Here is a 26,088-nt window from a genome sequence, read left to right as displayed (position 1 = left end):
CTAATAGCGAGCGATCTGATGTTTTTGTACGACAGATATGCAGCCATTCACTGTACGAAAAAGTCTCAAAAGTGTCCCCAAAACTTCTTGCTCCATCGCCCCCATATCGCCCCCTTTTCATTCCTTCGCCCCCCCCCCGCATCGCCACTTTTCGTTCCATCGCCCCCCTGAAAAACGAAATTGCCCCCCGGGGGCGATATTGCCCAGGTAAAGAACCACTGGAGAGTTTCCTGCTTGAGCAAGAGGCTTGGACTAGAAGATCTCCAAGATCCCTTCCAACTCTGTTGTTCTCTTAGTCTGTTAAAATTATCACTGGAGTAGAAGAAGAGGCTGTTGAGCCTGCCCTTAGTGATGGGGCAGGAGTGAGGATCTTACAGTCTAAAGCAGGGGTAGTCAACCTTGGCTCTTTTATGACTCGTGGACTTCAATTCCCAGAATTCCTGAGCCAGCTTAGCTGGCTCAGGAATTCTGGGAGTTGAAGTCCACGAGTCATAAAAGAGCCAAGGTTGACTACCCCTGGTCTAAAGTTTTTTCAGATTATTATAATTTCCTTCCACTGATTATAACAGAGAGTTTTCGCCTAGGTTTATAAGCCAAAGTACCTTGTCCTTTCTATGCCATATAGGCCCTCTAGGAAAAAGTGGGATTCCGCTGCTTTTTCAGATATCTAGCACTGCAAAGACAAAGGTCTTCAGCAAAGCCTTTTTCACCAAAAAGGGAAACAATTATGAATATAGCATGCATTTAAACTCATGCACATTACTTGTTCTTACTGAATACCACTTTCTCAGTTCAGAGGATGCAGAGCCCTGCCCAAGTCTTCCCGTCCTCTGAGCATCAGAAAAAAGACATGAAACAAGCACCCGAGGCTATGGAATATTGAGCCTCTGTGGGTGTGGTGGACATTTCCTTCCTAAATCAGCAGCTTGCAGCAAAGACGCTAACAGCTTTTTGCCAGCTCCCTCATTCACTGAATATCAGATCAAATCAAAGCCCAGTCTTGTTCGCCACAGTCACCCTAGCAGTTGCTGAGTAATTTCTCCCCAGGATCCAATCTATCCAACAATGTTGTATTGTATGCTTTAATGTCAACTGCTAACAGTTATACATTAGAAATTCAGGATTTCTTGAGTTTATAAAGATGTCAGTTTAGGGCAAGTGAGGCATAGATGCACAGAACCAGCCCATGAATTAGCTATGGCTATCAGAAGCCAGGGAGAGCACCCAAATTCAGGGAAGTAAAATCAATTTTTCTCCTTTTGGGAGAAGGAAGGAAGAGAATTCTCTACACACACAGAAAAAAAAAAGCTTTGGGAAAGGTTTGTGGTGCTCATCGTTATCTCACGTTAATGAAGATGCTAAGTACAGATTACAGATCGCCAACATATAGTAATGCTATTTAGGCAGCAGGGATTCACACTCCTCCTAGGTTGAAGTGGTGGTTGGGGATCCTCTAGTCTTCAAATGGGACAATTCTAGCTGCAGTCAATCAATCAATCAGAATGCAGCTGGAAGGGACCTTGAAGGTCTTCTAGGTCCCTGCTCAAACAGGAGACCCTATACCATTTCAGACAAGTGCTCTGCTCAAACAGGAGACCCTATACCATTTCAGACAAGTGGCTGTCTAGTCTCTTCTTAAAGACCTCCAGTGATGAACCACCACCACCCCACTTCTGCTGTTCCACTGGTTAATTGTCCTCACTGCTAGGCAATTTCTCCTTAATTCCAGGTTGCTTCTCTCCTTGATTAGTTTCCATCCATTGTTTCCTCTCCTGCCTTCTGGTGCTTTGGAGAATAGGTTGACCTCCTCTTCTTTGTGGCAGCCTCTCAAATACTGGAATACTGCTATTATGTCGTCCCCCCCCCAGTCCTTCTTTTCTCTAGACTAGCCAAACCCAAGTCCTGCAACTGTTCGTATGTTTTAGTCTCCAGGCCTTTAATCATCTTAGTTGCTCTTCTCTGCACTTTTTCCAAAATCTCAACACCTTTTTTGAAATGTGGTAACCAAAACTGGATGCAGTATTCCAGGTGTGGTCTTACTAAGGCTTTATAAAGTGGTAGTAATGTCTGTTCCTCCAGCTTAGCAGGCAATAGAGGCAGATTATAATAATACAAACTATAATACAAACTATGCTGGTCCTATCAAAAGCTTGGCATTTGCATATGACACACTTGCTAAAAATGCTAGCCATTACTGGCCCAAGACAATAACCCATGAAATATTTAAGATCATGTCGCCCTTCCCCCATACTGACTCATGCATTGCTATGCATAATTAAGGGAATTTTTTAGCTATGCATTTTCCTTCATGAATTGCCAGGGCAGCCCCTTCCTCTAGCTACATCAATGCTTGAATTTCATTTACTGCACCACCAATTGGCCCCTTCCAACCTCTCAATCCTCAACCTCCTAGAACACAAACCTCCTTGGGCATGACATGCAGATACAGTATGAGGCACAGTGCCCAGGCCATTGTTTAGAACTGAATAAATAGTCAATAGCAACTATTGAAAAATCTGGTCATGTTTAGGAAAAGGCCACTGTGAGTGAAAATGAAACGTTTTCTGTATTTTCAGCCCTGCAGTCTTTTCATTTCTGCATTTTATGGGAAGAGTTGAGTTTATCACTCTAATTTGAATAAAGCCATCTGAACAAAAGCAAGTTCCTGAAAAAAAGCACACATCCGATGACTTACAAAAATCCACATTTAGGGCCCTAAAACACAGGCGGCTTATTCAAATTAAAAACCTACAGCAAGACTTTCTTACCTGCTATTCTGTGGGCCACCAGACCTTCAAGATGCAAAGGCTCTTCCCCTGAGGCCTGAGAGGTTTCCCCGTGATGCTCAGCCTCGTTTAAGAGCATCTGAGTTTGGACTGCTGTTGTGGATGAGGGAGGTGATATCAGCAGAGGATGCTGCCCTTCCATGACTTTGCATGCTGCTGCGTGGGGCCTGAGAGATGTGGGTGGGCTTCCTGCCATCTGCCCAAGGCTCTTTCCTTGTATTACAGATGGCTGTTGATTCTGATAGCCATATGGAGAATAGGCCTCTCTGAGATCTTGTGCTGGACACTCCGGTTCTCCAACACTGTTGAGCAATAGTTTCATAGGATGCGCTTTAGGTATTGGCTCGGCCATCTGGGGCACACTGGAGCCAAGAGAGTTTTGTGAAGGGCTTCCTGGAATCAAGCCAAAAGCATTGGTAGCCTTTGGTTGCACCACCTGAGATCCTATCACAGGTTGGGCAGACATTGAAAGAGCTACTAGATGCGGCCTATCTTCTCTGGTAGCCAATGGAACACTCTGGGATTTAGGCATTACGGAGACCGGGGGATCCAGGTCATGCATGAGCATATTGAGAGCTTCAATGGATTGTTCTATTTCCCTCTGGGAGGCAACTCTAGGGAATTCGGGGATGCTTATGCTTTGAGAGGGTGCTGCTTGTGAAGGGCTGGACTGGGGACTTGCACTAGCAATGCTGGAACTATGGCTGTCTCGAGCACCATCCTGTTGACGTGATGGTGGTCTGCTACCTCCACCTTGTTGCTGCCAAGAATTAAGCCCCCTCTGGACAGCTTCTCGACTACTTGTGCTCCGGGCTGGTGCTTGAGGAAGCTGGGAGATTTCAGCAGTAGCTGTGGGGAAGGACTGGGAGCGATATATGCTATTTGAGTCGTAGCCATAGGGATACTGCTGGCTGGAGGCTGGTGGCTGGGGTTGTAACCAGCCAGGAGTGGGGAAGCCATGCTGGTGATAATCAGCCAAATTTTCTTGGGCAGACACTGAGGGCCTGATGTGCGCATAAGGATCATGAGGGTGACGTCCCATGATGTTCCGCAAGGCATTCTGGTTGTTGTAGGGATAACCACCATTGATAACCATCTCCGAATCGTGCAGCTTGTCTAAGCCATTGAAATTGGATGAACCATTGGGTAAGGAATTGAGGCTCTCCATCCGGGGAGCCTCATGATAGCCAATGTCACTGGTGTTGGTAGTGCCATCGAAAGAGGAGAGGGTACCTAAGCTACCCACACTGTGTCCATCCTGGTTGGGCAACTCATCATCCAAAATGTCGGTTTCCCTCTCAGCCACTAAGCCAGCAGCTTCCCCATTGACATGAACCTGAGCTGGTATGATATGGCGGCCTGGTGAAGCAGAAAGAGCTGCTGTTACCTCACTGGGGCTGTGGTTGTGCATGGTGGCTTCGTTTTCCAAACCAAATCCACTAAGCAAACTCTCAAGCTCCCGCTTTTCTTCGGGAGTCAAAATAGGGTTGTTTCCTCCACTGCTGCTGGGAACCGAAGGTGCTGCCTGCTCATCAGTCTTGTCTGTCTTGGTGGAAGCAGTTGAGTTCCCTGAATCACTGCTTACCGAGAGCGTGTGCTCAATGTGGTTGGGGGCGGCAGAGAGGGCAAGCCGGTTGGGGTTGACAGTGCCAGTGCTGCCGTGAAGCGAGTCTTTCTTTTTCACCTTGGCATAGAGGCTTCCATCCAGGGGTCCTTGGGTGTGTCCAACTTCTGCATGGAAGACCAGAGAAAGAAGACAAGGAAATCGTCAGTTAAGCCAGATCTCCTAGTTCAGTGATGGCAAATCTTTTTAGAGACTGAGTGCCCAAACTGCAACCCAAAACCCACTTATGTATCATCAGGTGCTGGGTGGGCGTGGCCCATTGGGTGGGTTTGGCCCATTGGGTGGGCGTAGTGGCGGTGGTAACGGCAGACTGGGTGGGACTAAAAAATTCAATCAATCAATTCCAACTTTGAGAGATCTTTTTTCCCCCGCGAGTTGAAATTGATTGATTGAACCTTTTTTTTTTTTGCACATGGTGGTGGAGGCCTAAAGCGAAAAGGTTTTATAAAACCCAGCTGAAGGCCTAGGACTGGGGCAACGATGCGCGTGCCCACAGAGAGAGCTCTGCGTGCCACCTGGGGCACATGTGCCATAGCTTCGCCACCACAGTCCTAGTTCATGGGTCTCCAAACCTGGCAATTTTAAGACTTATGGATTTTAACTCCCAGAATTTTTCCGTCAGCATGGCTGGCTAAGGAATTCTGAGAGTTGAAGTTCACAAGTCTTAAAGTTGCCAAGTATGTAGACCCCTGTCCTAGTTGAAATTTAAAATGATTTCTGGGCTGGTATCCACTTTTGGTTACCAAGAGAATAAACATTGCTGCTCTACCAATTGAACCCTCGGAAATTCGTGTCATATGTCCTCATGTTCTCTGCACAGAAGAGGCATCAATCTGTGTCCCAGAGGTCTGCCCCATACATAGGAACTCATTGCAGTTGAAGAAGCACTGATGAATCAGAGCCAAAACAATTGCACGGGACGCTTCACGCTTTCTTTTTTTCCCCATTATCTGAACACAGGATATTTTTTTATAGCAGTTGTGTTTCACATTGATCCAATGATATAGGAAACCCCAGCACAGGAAATGTAAAACTACAAAAATATAAACAGTTTCCCATAAATGGCATTCTAGGAGGAGCTGAACCTCTGCCTTTTGCTGTAAGCCAGGAAGTACAAAATATAGGAGGTTTTTTGGGGCCCCTACACAGGTCTGTTTGGTTTTACTTGGCCAGAAAATAAATCTTGGCAACTGCAATGGAGAATATAATGAAAAAGTTGGCTGAATATGCATGCTTCTCTCTACTGGTTGCTGGGGAACATAAATGGGAGGGCACTGTTATCTCCAATAATCTGTTTGTGAGTATGTATTTAATCCACCACCGTGGGAACCAATGTTAGATTAAGGATATGTATCTATGATGTGTTAGTCAGGAAATCTGACAGATGGTTAAACACACTGCTCCACACTTACCTATACTTGCCCAACCTGTTAATGGCAGTAATTGGTGGTTGTTTTTCCACCGGAAAACAGCTGAAATTTAGTAGGGGAGGAAATGAAGGATTCCACCAATCATATGCCTTAATTTGTCCCTTAATTTGTCCCTGGGCAGCACCAGTTGTTAATCCCATTTATAGAGATAGAATAGGACTTGGTGATCAACAGAGCAAGTTTTTTGTCAGCTCAAAGACTGGTGAGTTTTTTGCCAGTGCGCTAAATAGGACTTTGGTCAAAAAGGTCATATTGTTTTGTTTTAACGTTGAATAAATAGAACAATTCAGCCAGAGCTCTTGTCAGATAAGTAAGATTAAACGTCTATTTATTTTCTTGTATGAAAGAACCCTGATATAATTCATAGTTGCATTAGATCACATATTTGATGCTTCAAAACTGCTTTCTATGTGGATTTTAGGCGAGTTCGAAAAGGGCTGTAACATATATATATATTAAAAACCTTTATATTTATTCATAGAGAAAATCAGAAAATATGTTCTTTTTCTTGTTTTGGAGCCTCTATGAATTTTCCTGGAACTGCTTGAATACAATATGGAATGCACTTGTTTAAGGGGGAAAAAATGACTTCTCTTTGGCAAAAAGCCAAAGATTGATTCAGGAACAAAAGATGAACTAATGGAAGAGTGTAGATCACAAAGCGCTTATCTGCAAAGATCAAGCACTTCCGAAATGGACTCACAATTCTAACTTACCACAATTCTTTCTCGTGAAGCACAAAGATGCATGCATACATGTATGCATATGTATACACACACATACAGACACACACAGGTACACATCCAAATACTAACTATTAACAACCATTATACAGCAGTAACTATAGAATTTGTGTAAGCAAAAGCATAAATCCGGCATCTGCCTTCCTTTCCTTGCCCCAAAAGGAGGCTAAAGTAATATACATATACTAAAAACCATCACCAGAGCACCAAGAAAACATTAACGCAGAGACAAAATGTTCAAGAAATACACAGTAGTGCTCACCATCTAAAATACAACACACTTGTTCATTTCATGGCCAACTGCATAGCGGTAGTGTGCACACACAATTACTCATCTAAAATTTGTTTACATGAACTATTAGGTGAGGGGGAGCAAAGCACACACCCTTACAAAGAGGCAGTCATAAAATACTTTCCAGGGTTCTCTAGTGATCAACACGTAAACCTACCAAATCTTTTCTAAACTCAGTTAAAGAACTTTCAACATAATTTTTCGGAACTGACCTTTCTCAGAAGGCTATATGGAGTCCAGGTTGCCCAACTGCAATCATTGCTTTACAAAGATGGAATGAACCTCTCACATTCTTCCCAAGGGTTGGGCAGCTGCACATACAAGCCCCGAACAACTGATGAATTTTGTGCGGAAGCCACAAGAATGATGGAAGTAAAACCTACACTGTAGCCTGCTTCTCCTCTTGGGAGTCATATCATCCCTTCCATGGTGCTACAAATTTCCTCTGTCAATCTCCTGGAGCCATTAAGTGTCCTTAGTGAGATTGCATAACCAGAAGAACTGACGCGGCCACAATGGGCTGGTGGTACAAATTTCAGCTTAAGAAGTGAATTGTTGAGCCTACAACAAAACACATCTGTATTGAGTTAACAGGTCCAAAAGCTGCTCTCTGGTGCCAGTAGAACTCTCCCAAAGCCATCTTGCTGCCAAACAATTATTTTTAATTTGAAAATGCAGCCAGAAGACATACCAGAATGCATCTTGCATATCGTTCTATTTCAAGGGTTCATGGGAAACCGAGAGGGGCAAAGAGGAGAGAGACTAATCTTGTCCCCAAATACCTTGTCAAGAGGATCACCCACCAATTTAGGATGCTCACTAAAGGAATGGTGGGTAGGATGTTCTGGATACCTAACTGACCCCGTTCTGTCCTTGCTGTATTTCTACCAAAGCTGCCCCTATAAATAGCAGGTTGGGTCCAGGGAATCATTCAGCATATCAGAGAGAAGATGGGGTTATGGTATAGAATAATAGAGTGCTCTGCTCCCATTACTGCTAGCAGTCTTCAATATATTCCCAAGATAACAGTGAGCCCTCAAAGAGGTGATAACTTTCTGTTCCATTTTAGGGATGGGCATCTGAGAGAGGCAATCCCCCTCCCCGTCCCCTACTTGGGTAACTGAGCCAATAAACCTTTATCTCAGATCTAGCAGAAACACTGGCTTTTGCAGATGGCTTTTCACTTGTATAAAATTTTTTGGGTATCCTGAGATTGCCCAATTCCATCATGAAATCAAGGTGCCATGGTGGCTAGCTTCCCCCCCCCTCCACCTGCTCTGCTATGGGTGGCTTTGCTATTTCCTTTGTAATTTCCTTGTTCCCTTCCTATGAAGGAAAACACACCAAGGAAATTAAAGTAAGTATTGACAGAGGTATAGATTTTTCCCATTTTCTCACTGAAAACAAAATAGCCCTTCCTTCCCTTCCTTATCCACCAAAGTCCCAGACAGGAGCCATGATGGTACTCACACAAACATCCGGAAAGTCCAAGGGGTGAAGTTGTTAACAGTGCAAGTGCCCACAAGCATTAAGGAAAGAATGGAGGGTCTTTTGTTTTCTATAAGGAGTAGCATGCAACATAGTTGATGTGGCATTCTATCCTTCTGCACTGTCTGCTCTACGTTACACAGAATTGTGAAACAAGAGAATCCCACTCCCACCAAGCCTATACACATTACTGATATAATGATAGTGTAGGTTTATCTCCAAAGCTTAAACACTGAAAACTGTGAGCATGATGAGATAATTGCACTTTGTTACTCAGTTTGCAACAAAATGTGAATGGAACTAATTTCATGAGGAATTAGGTACTGGGAGTTCTTCCAGGGGACATCAACACAACAACACTGCTTGCAAAAAAAAAAAGAGCATATAAAAAAGAGCATATAAATTAAATACATACATACATACATACATACATACATACATACATACATACATACATAAAATAAAAAAAACTGGTCCTTTGCTGTGATAAAGAATTACAATAGTGCTATGGACAGTACCTAAATGGTTACAAACCATCCCAACCTGTGAACATCTTTGTTGTGACTTTAATTAAATGTTATTTCTATCTTTTTCAAATTTAATGAAAAAAATCCAGCTGAGGTGAGACAGATTTTCCCTCAGCCATTTGTAAAAAAACCAAAAAAAAAACCACCCAAAACACTGCTCTGGTGCCCAGTCTAGCTAGTAGCAACAGGTGCCTCCCTTGTTGATCTCCTCTGTTCCAGTAATGAAGGCCAGCAGACCCATTTAGTCAAGTGACACGCAGGGAAGAGAGGAGGAAGAACACCCGTTTGTTTATTGATGCAGCTGCCAGAGTTGTCAAAGATAGTAGATACTGCAAGGGCATGAAAGAGGGAAGCGGCTAAGTTGTCACTATCGATTCAGAGAGCAAGAACAAGGATTTCAATGCCAAGAGCAAAAAAAGATAATCGTTCTGTCTCCTACCCAGCCCTTCTAGCTCTGCTGAGGGAAATTAACAGCCTAGTCAGGTAAGGATAGATTCCTTATTTTGCTCTTGAATGTCTCACCTTTCACCTAAATGAATAATATACACTGAGCTGTGTCATGTAGAAATATGGCTGGGTTATTTGCTGTTATTTCCCACATTTTTTTCTTCTATATACTGTATCTACCCCACACACCCCAGTCTTCCTAAATGGAGGTTCGTGTTTTGATATGCGAACGTTATTAAAAGAATCTATAATGAAAAGGTACTGCCAGCTGGGACCACTTCCAGCTTTCTGGAAATGGTGGGAGTCAAGTCCAATTATAATTCTGCCAGCCTAGATGGCGTCAGTCAGTCAGTTTACTCTGCAGAGAAATATTAATAAAAAGGAATCGGTTACATGGCAAACAGCAGCTCTGGAGCAAAGTCTTGGGTAGGTAAATTTTATTCTCCAGGTTCTACAAGTTAGAATTCCCAGGTCACATTTAGTTTAACTTTCAGGTTTTGCTTAGTAAAGAGCAACTGAATCAATTGATCAAATCAATCACACACCATTGGCTACAGTATTCACTGGCAGGAGTTATTTCTCCTAATCTGTCAATCTAGGTAAAGTTTTACATCCCTCCTCCCCTTGTGCTCTCCTCAGAAATTCAGTGACAAGTCACAACACAAGGATAATAAAAAAATAATTGGATTGAGTTTGTGAAGGTTAACGTCTACAAGTCCCATCGTGAGAGCGTGTGCATGCAAATTTATAAAAAGGACAGGGCTTTTCACAAAACAGCTTCTCTTAGATAGCAAGAAGAGTCGCATCTCTGGGTACTCATCCTCCCTGCCTCAGAGACTCCGATGGCAAATTGGGATAAAGGACCCAGCCATGTAGCAGATCCTTGGAGACAGTTCTTCATACTCTGTCTTAGAGACCTTCGGTACCCGCCTAAAAATTGTACTGCCTTCTGGTTTGGGAGGTGAGTAGCCTCAAGAAGCCCTCCCTTACCTCACAGGATCAGGAGGAGTACTTTTCCAAGCAGGAAAAGCCTAAATTGGTCCCATTTCTAATGTTTGAGCATGGATCACCCCAAGACCAGAACTAAACCCCACCACAGGCAAGACAAACTTACCACTTAGGGAAGTCTCTGCAGCTGGAGAGAAACTGGGCTTGTTTGTTTATTCTTCCGAGTTGAAGTGCAAGGGTGCTCCTAAAAGAGCTCGCTTGCGCCCGGAGCAGACTGTCACTCCATCTGTCTCAGGCATGGGAATGAGGCTTATTTTTCCCTTGGCTTGTAGGAAACCGAGTGGGATAAAACCCTGTCTGTAATTTCAGCCAGTCAGATCCCGAGGGGTTCACTTATCATCCCGTAGTTATGCGATTTCAGGATGACATCACAGAAAAGGCTGAGTGACTGAAGTCCAGAAGGAGTTTCTTCAGCTCCCAGCCACTCAAATACAGTCCTCCAGTCACCGAGAGAAAACGGGGGTGGGGGGTGGCGGTGGTTGAAAAGAGGTGGAGAAAAGAGGCAGAATGACAGTGGAGCAAGAGGGAAGGAGGGAGGGTGAAAAGAGAGCTTTAACCTAAGGGGAGGAGATCAGAGGCCCGGCCAAATCATTCCTTTCCATTCCCTACTCGCCAAAACATTTCTCTTTCTTCCACAGGGACCTCCCACAACCACAGCAGCATTTTCCAGCTGCTAAACAAAAAAGACTTAGGAGGGGATTTATTTCTTAAAAATGAATAAAAATAATAAGTCACATCCAGCTTAAAACATGACATTAAGGACAGCTGACTCCTCTAGCTAATCCGGTGGATTTAGATCACCCAAGGAAAAAAAAAAGTTCAAACACTTCTCCTAATTTTCTGGCACTGGTATTCGGTGTGATATTTGCCTCCTCCTTATCACGCTTCTAGTGCATTCCGATGCACTAGATAAGGGGGGGTGCCAGCTTCCTCTAACAATGTGAATGCTTTAACTCGTATATGTAACTTACAAGTCCAGAGTCTAATTCTTTATTAAGTGCCTACAGGAGAGAGCAGTACTTCTGTGGAGTTTAAAACCTGCTTTTCAAAAACTTGAACCTTGGACCCTATTGACTGACAGAGCTATTTGATGCTTCTGTTAATAGCCGGTTGTGAAACAAGGAAGTCTTTAGGATTTGGGTTAAAAAAAAAAAATTCTAGCAAACTCAATATTTAGTTTGCATTTGAAGGTATTCTTGAAGTGAAAGACAACATTTCTGCAGTATAACAAGGAAAAGAAACCGTCTCTCTTTTCTTTTGGACCTAAAATTCAGTAGTGCCAAAAATTATCCAGAAACATGGGGCCAATCCACAGCATGAGCCACTATGCTCAATTCTACTTCAACTATTCATTCAACTATTCATTTTTTACAGATCATCCCAAAGGATCAGAAATCTCTTGAGAGGGCAAGAACATTGAGATTATTTCGTTTAAAGCCTTCCCATCAAGTTGTGAATCAGCTCATTCCTAGATTTTGTATTGATTTGCATTCCACTGCATTGTCAATTCGAATACACATTAATGGCAACCAAAACATGACCAAGGGGATGCTGTTGTGCCAGTCTTGCCCAGCATGGTGTCCTACAGATATCTTGAAACTATAATACCAAAATTCTAACTAGAGCAGGGGTGGGCAGCTATGGCCCCTTTATGATCTGTGGACTTCAACTCCCAGAATTCCTGAGCCAGCCAAGAATTCTGGGAGTCGAAATCCACAGGTCATAAAGGGGTCATTGTTGCCCACCCCTGAGCTAGTGCACCAGTCTGGAAAAGGCATGTCCCCACTAACTGCTATAAGAAAGCAAGCAGTCACTGAAGTTGTAAAGCCAGTGCTAAAATTCCTCAATAATAATGACTCCTTGAAGTCTTCCTCTCACTATTTCTTCATGCAACTTCTAAAATTTAACACAACTAATGCAAAAATGTTCAGAATAGATAGAATGGGGAAACTTCTTAAAGTTCCAAGAGAGGAATTATTGAGGAACCTAAATTATTTCTACCTCATTATAAGTCTGAGAAGATGCACAGTCCATAGACATAGTTTCCCCCATCCTAGGAGATCTTAGCATAACTCCAGATTGGATGCCATTTTCAGAGAAGACATCTTATTTGCAGTTTTTTCTCATAACGCATTACTTTGGGAACTGGGCTGTGTATTTTTCCTCAGGCTTCTGCATTGCGGCAATCTAGAATTTTCCCTGCCAGCCTCTGATCCTGCACCTTGACATCTTAAACCACAGAGGAGGGTGTCCATGCCAACAAAAGGAGATGTAAACCAAGAAGGTAGATTCCTCTTCGTTTAGTCATCTGCTGAAAGGCAAGGAGACAGCTCCCATCTCCCTATAGGCAAGAACAAGGGGGAAAGAGGCAGAAAGAGTAAAGGAGTCAAATGTAAGGATGGAAACAAAGCCCTTGCTAATGGGAGTTTCATATGGATTGTTGATAGCTTTAGCAGGCGAGGCAGACCAAAGCCACTACAGTACTCAGAAAGATTAGCAGCCAACCACTCTCTCTCTCTCTCTCCTGCGCTTTCTGCTTTTTTGTGGTCTGAAAGTGTATTGACTCTTGTGGTCTTTTCACTATGAGATTGTTGGCTCTTGTGTCCCCGCGTGAGACAGATTTCTGTTTTGTCTCTCCTTCTCTTTCTGGCAGACGCTGGAAGATGAACAGAGTTCCTCCCACTTCGTCTATAGGATAGCAATCAAGGACTATTGTAGGAACACCAGATAGTCTTGTCATAAAATTCTTAAGTGAACAAAAACCTTCTACTCATTATGATGGACACGAACAATACTAATAATAACAATAAAGAATGCAGGTACTGTGCAGAGAAGTAATGGCTGCACAAGAAAGATAGTTTAACTTCAATCTACATAGTTTAACATCCAATTTTTTTGTTGAAGGATAAAAATTGTCCCAAGCCTTAGTTATCTATATTTATATTTGTTATTTTTAAACTGCCCATCTCCCTCAAAGAGGGGTTCTGTTATCTCCAAGAAGTAAATATTCCATTGATTAGAACTTTTCTGAATGGTAGAGCTTACCATTCCTTGCAAACTACTGTTTGGGAGTGTACAAAATTTCATTTAAGTGTTTGCATTTACATGCATCACTGTATAATTTTCTATTCTCTAAATTCTATCAAGGAATGTTTTAATCTTCTGCATCAGTGAACTTTGCACTATTCACACCAATGCTTCAGTATTTGCCAGCCCATATGCAGAGTTGTTCAATAATTTAGAAAAATATCAGACTATCACCACTACATGTGCTCTTCTTACTGGTAAAGGTTAAATTAAAAGCCATTTCATTATTCAGAAAGGCAGTTATACAGCCAATAGAATTAGACTCAGAAAGCACACCCATCCATTATTTTTTATTAAGGCTCACAAACTATTCTTGCAGTACATTTATCTCTAAACTAGTGGGTTCACTAGAGTTCATACATAATAACATTGAGCCAATATATTGTCACTTTATGAGGATATCATAAAACACAGATTATAGATTACAAAAAGCAAGTATAGTTGTTTAGAATATCTTACAGCTGGATTTTCTGAGAAAGAGACCAAGGAAGATATGTGAGGTTGCCCATAAAGAACTGGGAATTATGGGAACTGAAGTCCAACACATCAAAGGGCTCCCAGATTGAGAAAGTCCAAATTATGGAATGGAATTCAGAGCACATCATATATACATGATACTAAGTATCATATATTAAAATCATGCCCATCTCCCTGCAACTTTTCTAGAATGGTTGGGAATATTTGGGGAATAAAATGAGAGCAGTGTGCATAAAAGATTCAAAAGAAGAAAAAAAGAGGAGAAGAAGAGAATTAATTAATTAATTAATCATGCCTGGAATGAACAAGCTTTCTTCAAACCAAATTGGATAGAGCTGTAGTGAACGAACACTAGTCTGAAGTCACTTTGCAAAGCGCATTAGAATTAGAATTACTGTAGATAATGGAGAACTGCAGGTACTGTAAATGCCCTCTGATAAATTAAAACAACAACAACAATTCCAGCCATTTCAAAATCCTTCACTGAACATTTAGAGAATTATAATACCGCTGGAGCGATAGTGCATCACAAGAAAAAAAACCACAGAAAAACAAATTGAACCTTTTCAGCAGATCTAAATCATAGGTTGTTTTACTAGCAAAACTGACCTATAGCTTTTGTTTAAACTTGCATTGTAAGTTTTAAAAATAAATAAATACTATGTGGCCATTCGCTCCGAGAGATGTAACCGACTCTACATAGTGGTGCTGTATATAATTATCCAAGAAGTATTTGGCATAAATCAATGGCTAAATATGAACAGCACCCGCTGTAATGCGGTACTTAAAAGAATTTAAGCAAGGTGGCATATACAAATGAGCCATGAGCATGATTCTTTGCCCCCACCCCAACTCCACTGTCCTTTAAATATGATGCATATGAGATTTCATATATTTCCCAGGATAACCAGCCCAGCCTAGCAACACAGGATGGTCACAAATATACAGTGACTGAAGTTGCTGCTAGGAATGGTCTGTTGATATTCAATCTTACATGCTTTCCCCATGAATGTCCCTTAATCATTTCCATTTCTTCAGTATCCAGCATCAATAGGATACTTACAGGAGCTCCCACTCGTGTCTGTCCTGCAGGCTATTTATGAGAGAGCTATAAAACCTTGGACAAACAGGATAAATATGGTGTCTTACAGACAAAGTCCCTCAAATAAACACCAAGAAAGATCTATTTTAACTAGACCTAAATGACCGAGGCCAGATTTATTTTCTCCCTCTATGGCAGAACAGATCAGACTGAAGTTTTAAGTCCATGATGTCCTGAATTAAATTCAGAATGCTATAGCTTTTAAATGACAGAGGTTTCTGTTTAGGACTTACTAGACAATCAATAAATATATATTATCTATATACAGTTAACTTCCTTTGTATTTCTACTAGAGATATATTTCTGAGTTGATTCAGATGGTCAAGGGGATGGTCATACCCTTGAGGATAATACTAATTTAAAATTCAATCTCGCATAATTTAAAATTAACTATTTTGCTTTTTGACATTTAATATGGGACAGGATTACCCTCACTATAATGGACCAAATTAGTTCTTAGCCCTTCCATGGCATCAGAGGAGCTCTGTTGTGTGTGCATTTTAAATAATTTAAAACCATTATTTTTTAAAAAAATAAATTGTTGGTAAACTCCTTTGAAGTGCATTTGTATGGAACTAAATAATGGAAATAGGTTAAATCATATATTATTTTTGTCTGTGTCAGTCTGAATTCTGGGCCAATTTGGTAATTTTGCTAAATTATTGATGCCAGAAGACAGACAGACAGAAGCTGAATCTCTGATTCTTTAAAATGGCTTAGTTACTTTCACTATAATTCCTTCATTCTTAGCAACGCAAATAGAGAGCATTTACAATTCAAAGTAGTGCTGAAAACATTTATAGCTTTAATGGGCCTTGATCCAGTTTAACATTAAAGAACATCTCCTCCTACTCACTGATGACAGTAGCTACAATTTTCTTTCTTGTGCTGAAATTCCCTCCCCAAAGAGGCTCTCCAAATTTATTATTTAGACTAATATTACAAGCTTCTCTATTTCAACAGACTGGAGATTAGGAATCTTATTACTTGTCTAAGCTTTCATACAGTATATTGTCTAAATCTGTTTTTAACTTTTTTACTGTTTCTTTAAACATTTGATTTGCTGAGGCTGGGAAGTGTGGCTTTAAATTCCACTCAACCATGGAAATCACTTAGTGATTTTGCACTAGCTGCTATAAGGTAGGGAAGTTACAAGTTGCTCTCTTGAATTCACATAGAAAATATGATATAGACAAATAAAAATGTATGCTTCTTAATGAGACAATTATGGTGCTCTTGTCCCTGAGGTTCCAGAGCATCATGTTTGACAGAAATATGTATTTAATAATGAAACAAGTAAAAATAAAAAGTAACTAGTAAACATAGAAAGATTGTAAACCACAAGGAAGCAGCCAGCAATTAGTATATGTGAAATTCTACATGTATCTCAGCTACGAAGACTGATTTATTCCTAATAAATTACAGTATACAAAACCAAGATCACAAAAGGTCACTGCAAAGGCCGATAACTTATTTTCTTGTGATACTCCTTTGTAGATTGTGTAATCCTTATAATCTTCTAAAACTTCCAAAAATCATGATCTACATTTTAGGTTCTTTCTCTTGATCAGTCAAGTTAATCTCTTCTGGGAGTATTCCAGCTGTTGGGCTTTCCTTCCCCCCCTCTTCCCTCCTCTGCCCCCCAGTAGTCAACTTCCTATGCCACTAATACAAGACCAGCAGAGTTGCTGTCCTTGGTGACTCTCTTGAGGTATCCTCCTGACTGTAGCCTAGATGATCTGCATAGGAATATTTGCTTTTTCATGAAAAACCCTTTTTTTTGTGTGTGCGCGCTGGATCATCTTGAATCCAGATCAATAAAATGGACCCCGAGGGAGGTTCTATGGTGAGGAGAGTAAGTGGAACATTTCAAAACCAGAGCAAGCAGATAAGCCCTTTGCCAAGGTTGAGAACTTTGATCAATTGTTGCAACATTACTGTATTTATTGTCTAATGCAAACTAAGGGGATCTCTTGGTGATACTTGTTACAGTAAGCAATTTACACACATATGAAACAGGAAGGGGTAATCACTGCAGCATACAGAATGCTCCAAGTCAGCAGTTTGTTCTCATAAAAGCTATAAGGGTGAAGCTGGTCAAAAGGTTCTTATTGAGATCCTGGGATAAGTTCTGCAGAGCTTGACTGTTCAGTTCAATTTCAGATTAAGGAATTTGAACCAATGTTATTTCATGGTTCTCCCTTCCCTAATGATTGTCCTAGCTCAGGGGTAGGCAACCTTGGCTCTTTTATGACGTGTGGATATCAACTCCCAGAATTCCTGAGCCAGCCATGCTGAGGGGAAAAGGAGAGTTTCCAATCTGAGCCATGCTGGCTCAGGAATTCTGGGAGTTGAAGTCCACGCATCATAAAAGAGCCAAGGTTGCCTACCCCTGTCCTAGCTCATGACTACAATTGCACTTGGCTGAGGCTTTTTCTGAATTTTGATTAATCCTCATTCCAATATACATGCTTAACAACAATTGCTAAATGTGAAAAGCAATAGGCCTATGGGATTTATCCTGGCATTTACCATAGAGTATAACCATGGTTTCCATTTAACAGACAAGGACATTTAAACCAAGGAAAGGGGAACTTGAATGAACCAAGTCTGCACAGCATAGTGATACTCAAAAACATTTGAAATCCTATCTAAAGCCAATATTTATATCCCAATGTGTACGAGCAAGCCAGAGCAGCAGGATACTTGTGTGTCTTAAGCAGCTGTTGTGTGTATTTTCCATGCCACAACCTGCCATGACCTCACTCACAAACCAGTTATAGCTCTGCTTACCACTCTTCCTTCCCCTGGTGTGAAGGGGCATGATTTACAGGGAGGTGAGTACTTTAACTTAGTGAATTAAAACTGATACCAACAATGGGGAGAGATCAACATACTGGACTGTAAATAACAGTGTGAACTCAGCAAGGAAGGCATGGTAGATATCTGAGGGCAAAGGGCCTGCCTGAAAAAATATGGATGAATGGACAGGAACAATTATTGTATGAGTTCATAGCACAAATATGTTGATTAGTAAGGACATGCTTACAATACATACACTTTCATGCATCAAGGATGTTTCCAAAGGACACAGAAGAGATATTTCTGTTTATTTTGAAAAGCCAGAAGGATTAATAATCTCCTCTAGAAATATCTTTTGAACTCTTTATTACGTATGCATTTCTAGAAATCAAATTTATTCTGGAAAATGTGCAAACTCTGCTTGCATAATCTTAGACAATCTTCACGTATGTTTTGAGACACAGATTTAATGTGTAATATATTTTGGGTGGGGATTGCAGAATTGGCACTTGGGGGCAAGTAACATGTTTCACAGCATTTAACATTGTGAGAGTTACAGGTATGCCATCCAGGAGTAATTCTCCATTCATTTATTTCTTAATGAGTGAAGATAAGATGAAATCAATTCTGGTGGAAAACAATTCTGTAACATATCGGCCTATTGCAATATCAGTAGGAATGTGTGGAGGTACCAGAGTGTGGAAATTCCATTATGAGTCCCATCAATCAGGGAAATACAGCTAGAGGGAACAAGAAGAAGGGCCTTTTCTACAGTGGCTCCCACCCTCTGCAATATCATTCCCCCAGATATAAGTTTCGCCCACATCTTGATATTTTTCTGGAAGATCCTGAAGACAGGGTTCTGTCAGCAGGCGTAGGGACCCGAGACTGACATGGAACCAATCGAATTGTACGATTGTGCTTGTTGTTGCCACGAGGGTGGGAGGGAGGGGTTTAGAGGTAATTTTATATTGTGGAATTATAATGGTATAAGATGCTCAGTGGAGAAGAGCCTAATGCTGGGAAAGATTGAGGGCAATAGAAGAAGGGGACGACAGAGAATGAGGTGGCTGGACGGAGTCACTGAAGCAGGAGGCCTGAGCTTAAATGGACTCCAGAAGATGGTAGAGGACAGGAAGGCCTGGAGGAACATTGTCCATGGGGTCGCGATGGGTCGGACACGACTTCGCAACTAACAACAACAAGATGCTCAGATCACCCTGTGTGAGTTGGGAAATCATGTAAATGTGTTTAATAAATAATCAATAAGTGTACAAGAAACCTGGTACACACCATTGTTTCTTAATATGTGTGAGAGATTATCTGAGAATGCACAGCACAATCGTCACATGACAATAGAACATATAAGGTATTCCTGGGTTAACAGCTTTTTACATTGAATTTTATGTGCCTCAGGCAATTCTAAATTTTTGGCTGGTTATGTTACAGATAAAATTACCAAGCTTTACTGTGTGTCTCGGAGGCCTTGAAAATATTGGAAAATTACTGTAGATAATTTTCAGTTTAGTTTCCAGCACATTCCCAGTCAATCCTTATATCACATTCAGAGCAAGCATATATGCCACTTAGCACAGCTAGTAAACATATAACTTGATATTTATTTGCTAAACATCATCACATGTATTTGCTAAACATCAAAAACATTTAACAGGTAAAAGCAAGAGGAAGAAAGATATGAACAACAGGCAAGAACATCATCTATAGCTATCAAAAGGGGCAGAATGTCTCAAAACCACTAGAAGCCATACTGTGGGTAATTAGCATGCACAGTCCCAAAGGAAGCGGCCTTGGTTACTCTACCTTGACCCCTTTATGTACATAATGGTGAGGAATCCATCATGACCGTTCAAAGTTACGACAGCACTGAAAAACTGGTCCTTGTGCTTACAACTGTCACAGCAACCCTGTGGTCCCATCATCAAAATTTGGGCCCTTTACTAATAGGCGTGTATTTATGACTGCTGCAGTGTCCTGGGGTCACATTTGAGACCTTCCCAGCTGGCTTCCAACAAGTAAAGTCAATGGAAGAAGCCAGATTTACTTAACAACAATGAGATTTGCTTAACAATCAGGATGATTCATTTAACAACCGTGGCAAAAAGGAGTCATAAAATTGGGCATGACTCACTTAACAGGCACTTCATTTAGCAATGGAAGTTCCAGTCCAATTTTGTGGTCCTAAGTCAAGGACTACATGTAAACATGTTGCTTAGTGCCTATCACATTGGATATACAATGGATGCAAGTACATAAGTCAATGCATATCTTCCTTTTTTCCCAAGGGCAGCTCAAGCTGGCATGATTAACCCCCTCCTCCTCCATTATTTTTAATCCAAGGAAGACAGTTAAATTGAGGTATAATGACTCTTCCAAGGTCACTTGGTAAATTTCATGGCTGATTGAAGATCTGAACCAGCAACTCCTGAATCTTTCTCCATCACTCTATAAACAGTTCTATACCTCATTGTTCATGGGAATTAAATCAGCGAAAAAGGAGGCATCTTTAATTGAACTACAGTACCTACCTAGAACAAGAAATTCAAGATAATGTTTCATGTGATTGTTCAGTGATACAAATATTATCAGCCATTTGCACATAACTGGCAGCTGAGGATAAATACAGGATGACAAGCGCTGGGGTTTTTGTTTTGTCAGCATGAACAAATGGATTTACAGTCGTCTTCCCACCTCATTTTACTCCATGATCCTAGTCAAACCCCCTTCCTCCCCCCAACAAAACCCCGTTCAAAGCATACAGACAGAAGAAATTGTGCTGTTGTCTGCCTCGCAGCAAGCTCTCCTGGCAAGCATGCCTGTTGGCATGACACTACTTGATAATTAGAGTGCAACAGGAGTGATTGCTTCTGGCAGCCTGTCACGACTGAGGCAAAGATACATTCTTCAAGCTGCTAATCCAGTGTTTCACAGGAGCAAGCATGCAACTTGTCCAAGGATCCTACCAAGGAGTTGTATCTGCAAAAAGGCTTTGCATTCTTCTTGAAATGTGGAGGGAGGTTTTGGGGATTAAAACTCACTGTTCCTCCAGCCCCACCCCCATTGCTTCTTTCTCAATTTACTCACCCGAGGGCCAGATTTAAAGTCAGGTTATAATAAATTGGGGGGGAAACCCAAATGCTGCTTGATAAATCAGGCTAACAGTTATACGTTTGCTCCCCTTTTGTAGATATCCTCACGCTACTACTGGACTGGTTCCCCCTATTAACTGCTCAATTGCTTTTTTTTTATTACAATTGGAAAATTAAAAAGGCCTGTGGAAAACTACCCAGATCCTAAGCTTTTGTGAACAAGAGCCCTTTCTATTAAACGGAATGGGACAACTCGCAGTGGCCAACTCTATTGCTTACTTGCCATGGCCATTTAGCCATGGCCAACTCGCTGTGGCAAACTTGCCATGGGACAACTCGCCATAGAGCAATTCAATTATTCAATTTAATTATTTAAAATAATTAAAAAATTATTTTAATTTTTGTCATTCACATTTCATTTTATCCCTCCTTTTGCATCCTCTCTTTAATGATTTTATTCACTCTTTCTTCAATATTAGTGTAACTCTTGTCCTGCAGCAAGTTGTCCGTCCCATGGCGAGTTGGCCGTGGTGAGTTGTCGAAGGGTGAATTGACCGTGGCAAGTTGGCAGTGGTGGGTTGGCCACGGCTAAATGGCCATGGCGAGTAGACCCTATATACTAAGGCCACGGTAATTTTAATTAGCACCAGGTCTTAGTTTGTGGTAATATGTTTTGATGGGGAGGAAGAATTCCATTGTCATTTATAATAAAGGACAAAACTTGGGCTCTAATTACCTTTCGGAGCTTCTGACACAATGAATTCTAATGCATTCATCTTCTTATCTTGCCTACCACAGCACTGTTAATTCACTATGCCAGGCTGTAGCTTTCTAGAATTTGTGATTAAAAAATACACCATAAGCGTCATGATATTAATAGTCACATGTTATAGTCTTTGTGATATCTAAGCTCAATGCTAATCACTTGTTGAAATTATGAAGTCCCAACTTATTTGGCATTAACTGGCAATGGTCTTCCCAAGAAAGAAGAAGGGAAAGGGGCAATTCTCTGGATCGCTGCCAGCCTCTATTTTCGGGATCTGGGGCACATCTGTATTAGTAGCCTGATAGGCTAGCATGGTTTCTATTGACAGCACTTAGTCCTCCCTCGTTCAGTGCTGTCTTGTCAAGTTTCACAACTGATATTGCATCAAGTTAAAAGGTACGGGACCAGATTCAGCCTTCCTCCCCAAACTCAGATGGAATGGGACAAGCTCTAGGAAACAATGCAGCATCTCAGGCAAACTTTCCTTTGGGAACATTATTGCCCCAGTCACATGACCAGGCTTATCATGGCCAAAATACATATGCAAGAGAAGTGAAAGAACTTGCCAGTGGCAGATAGAAATGACAAACGTGCCTTAGGGGGAAGAAAATATAGGTGGCATTTCTCAAAAACTGCAAACTCTAAAATGGTAAGAGTTGTAAGCTCCATGTCTTTTTCTAGGCAGACACAAGATCCCCATCTCTTCTGGACTTTTAATCAAAAACTCCTGGAGTTTTCCCCCAGACTTGATATAGGTTTTCTCTCTCTAGATGTGAAAGTGCTACATACTAATTAAAGTCACTTTGATATATATATCATTCAAAGTTTTGGAATCTGAAGCTACAGAACAGCTGTATTTTTATAGTTTTAAGGACACCTTTTAACTAAGAAATCTCTTCACTCGTTGTCATTTATTATTTTCCGGCCTGTTTTTAAAGATAATAGTATTGCTGTTTTGCAGTGTGCAGCTAGAATAAAGGATAATGCAGTACAAACATCCACTGTGGTCGCAACAGTCTTTCGTGTAATAATTTTGCTTCTTTTCCTCTTTTCCTCAGGCAAACCCAAATCTGTTCTGGGGAATTCTCCTGAGAAGTTTTGAAATATACCAGGAGAGTGAAAACCCATTCTAACCGCATGACCACATCTTGCATGAAAAAAAATGGCTCAGGTACAGTCATGACAGGAAAACTTGGATATATTATCTTTAAGACAGTATTTTCATCTGGCACCTCCATCTGTTGCATAACAATCCATTATCCCCAATCATTTCATTCACTGAAATGACAGTAGTTATAAACTAACACACCTGGTGGGTCCCAGGCTGAGAAAAGTTCATTTAAGACCCTGCAAATCCATTCTGAGTCAAAGAAAAAAAAAGGGGGGGTGTTTTTGCTAGCATTTCTAATTTACCACCTGCAAGCTGACATTTTCCAGTCTGAAAGAAAGTAGCTTACAGCCAGACAGCAATTTCTGGTTATAGGTAATGTCATTATTTGCACTGCAACAGAAATAGGTAATTCAGTCTCTGATAATCAACCTCCATCAAAGTTCATCTCTTTGTTCTTTTTCCAAATCTTCTCACTTCATTAAGGAAAATCCTACCGATTCACATTTCACAGACAAATTAGCTTTATGGGCTCCTGACCTTCCAGTGTGCAGCAGGAAATTAAATATATACTTTTACATCTATCCCATTTCAGCTTTCCTTAAGGTACAAGGTCTGGATGAATACTGTACTTTGAGAATTAAACCACCGTGGCCCAAAGCCTTGCCATTCCTCTTTTATGAAAGCCACACTCTTTGTGTCTTTCGTATGAACATATTTTGTGAAAGAAGGTCCCACTTGTCCATTTTTACTCTGACTTCTTCAGAGGTATTTCACAACCAACAGCCACACTCATTCTGATTCCTGAGGGACCAGATGGATCATAATTAATTATCTGATCTAATAAGGCAAGAAAACCATAAATAAATAATCAACCTTCACTTTTAGTCCCCTGGCCTGACCGTGTTTCTCCATTTTCAAATAGCTTCTGCAAAATAGAATATACAGAGAGAGAGAGAGAGAGACATTCACTAAAAGCCAGGGCTCCTTGCCACACTGAGAAATGTTGCAGACATTTCAGACATTACATAATATCTGAAGCACAAGAAGCTTCGGGTTATTTGCTTTGGATAGAGACTGGTGTGGCTTGCATTTCCATAGAAATTCACCCATTCCAAACTAATCAAAGCACATAAATATCATTTCCAATATGGAACATTTTCAAATGTTATGATGCAATTCTTTGGTTTTTACAAAAGATATATACAATAACGTCCAATGAAGGAAATGGAGTTAACTTCACTACCCAGAGAAACTAAAAACAAATCAAAATCCTTACTACTTTTGCTCATATCTTTTTTAAAAAAAAAATAAGTAGAAAGTTTCCAGTGTCACTACCAAACAAAAAAGGAAAATGAACCACAGTCCTTTGAACAGACTTTTGGCTCAGTTCATCCAAAATGCTTTTTATTTAACTGCCACATAAAGATAACAATCATTAATGAAAAGTTCCGAAATAACAAATGAAAATCCAGTTATTGCCTCCATACTGTCTCTGTCTCCTGAAACTTATGACAAGTCATAAATATCTAAGGTTAAGCCCAGACTCATAGGAATTTTCACAACCCATCCATTATTATTAATGCTTCTTTGCATATAGGATCAAATGCTTTGTATGAGAAATTTTGGGACCTTACATGGAATAGAATAACTTCTATACTGGGCAAGTTATGGGGGCTATTCAGCACTAACAAATAAAACAAAGTTTGCTGCTTCCCCATGTCTGAATATTTCTACATAAAGTATGCCCATAAATTGAAGGCAATGCTTTTTGAAAATGGAATGTGATTTTCCAAAGGGCTGAAGGCCTTTTATAAAAATCTGTGGAAATCTTCAGCTAAATATTGTCCCTAAAGAATTCCCTTTTGTTCTTTCCAAAGCTTAACTGGGTCCAAATACACCGCTTGGACATACTGTTTTTAAATAGCCATTTAGAAACAAGCGCTGTCAATCCTCTTAAATACTGTTCTTAATTTGATGAAAAAAACAACGATAAAGAAAATTGAATGTAACAGTGCTCTTTTTCCACAGTATGAAGACAGAAGGATAATAAGTCATTCCTGAGAATTTGAGAAGAAGGAATATTATTTTGGGCTGATTCTGTGGAGTAGAGGTGATGAATTCATGCAGGGGAATGAAGGTATAGTTCCAATTATCAATGAAAAAGCTGAACTATATGACATAAATTATGAAGTAATGTTATCAACTTTATTGTGGGGGGCATATGACAATGGGAATCAATAGGATGGAAACAGTGGCATGTTACACTCCCATAAATGCTGATACGTTAAGAACCAGAAATATGTTTTAGGAAAATTCTCTGATTTTCTGCTAGGCATCATGAATGAGATGATATGGCAATGAGATTAGAAAATACAGAAAAAAATGATTTAGGGACCCCAGAATGAATAAGGTCAATTGCAGTTTGAGTGAGTGAGTGAGTGAGTGAGTGAGTGAGTGAGTGAGGGAGGGAGGGAGGGAGGGAGGGAGGGAAGGAAGGAAGGAAGGAAGGAAGGAAGGAAGGAAGGAAGGAAGGAAGGAAGGAAGGAAGGAAGAAGTCCCATATGAAAATTTTTAATTTCCTCTTTTTCATTTAATTTGTAGGCAATTGCAACTTTACATGAGAATGAAAGAATATTGTATGGTATAGAGAAAAAAGCTGCAAGTAGTGAAAACGAGAGCAAATAGTTAACATTAAAAGAGAAAAAATCACTGATCTTGATGGAAATTTAAAAAATGGTTTTTGAAAATGAAGAGAGCTAAATAAGAAGCATTTAGTAGACTGTATGGAATCTAAAGTTGCAGTGATTAAATGATTTGAGATTAAACAAATGAGGGAAGGCTGAAAGGCGTATCTTAGAGATTTATATGGGAATGATAATGATAGGTTGAAAAATGAAATTTCCTATCTCGGGCCATTAATTTCTTTAGCATAGTATTTCTTACTTCTTTTCTACAATCTGCATAACTCATAAAGGGACAGGATAATATGAATGTATATATTTATGTATGTAGAAGTGAAAGGAAAGCTACAGGCAAGGGATTAATTATCTTCATTGAAAGAACAGGTGTGTATATGTACATCTGTGTGTAAATAATATGTATCTCAAGTTGCCAGGAAAATCATCTCTGAGATTCAAATGGAAGGGCAATCAACTCTCATTTCAAAGTACACAGAAAATATAAACTGAGATAATATGCATCCTGAATCAAATAGGACAATATTAGCCACTTAGTTTTTCATTTCTTCAGTTCAGTTAATGAGTTATTATGGTATCATTCACAGTACTCATA

General features: G+C 40.5%; 1 protein-coding gene across 1 annotated transcript in view; it reads right to left on the bottom strand.

Moving 5' to 3' along the window:
* Window positions 1-26,088, bottom strand: part of TNS1 (tensin 1) — a 120,486-nt gene that overhangs the window by 56,640 nt on the left and 37,758 nt on the right. The window contains exon 14 of the mRNA XM_029283557.1: window positions 2,769-4,517. Within this exon, the coding sequence (XP_029139390.1) occupies window positions 2,769-4,517 (1,749 nt within the window). The remainder of the gene's footprint in view (window positions 1-2,768; window positions 4,518-26,088) is intronic.

Source organism: Protobothrops mucrosquamatus, unplaced genomic scaffold, assembly GCF_001527695.2.
Source record: "Protobothrops mucrosquamatus isolate PMUCROS unplaced genomic scaffold, P.Mucros_1.0 scaffold132, whole genome shotgun sequence".
In the NCBI taxonomy this organism is placed as follows: Eukaryota; Metazoa; Chordata; class Lepidosauria; order Squamata; family Viperidae; genus Protobothrops; species Protobothrops mucrosquamatus.
Note: the sequence above shows the minus strand (reverse complement) of the source record. Positions and strands in the feature narration are given on the sequence as shown.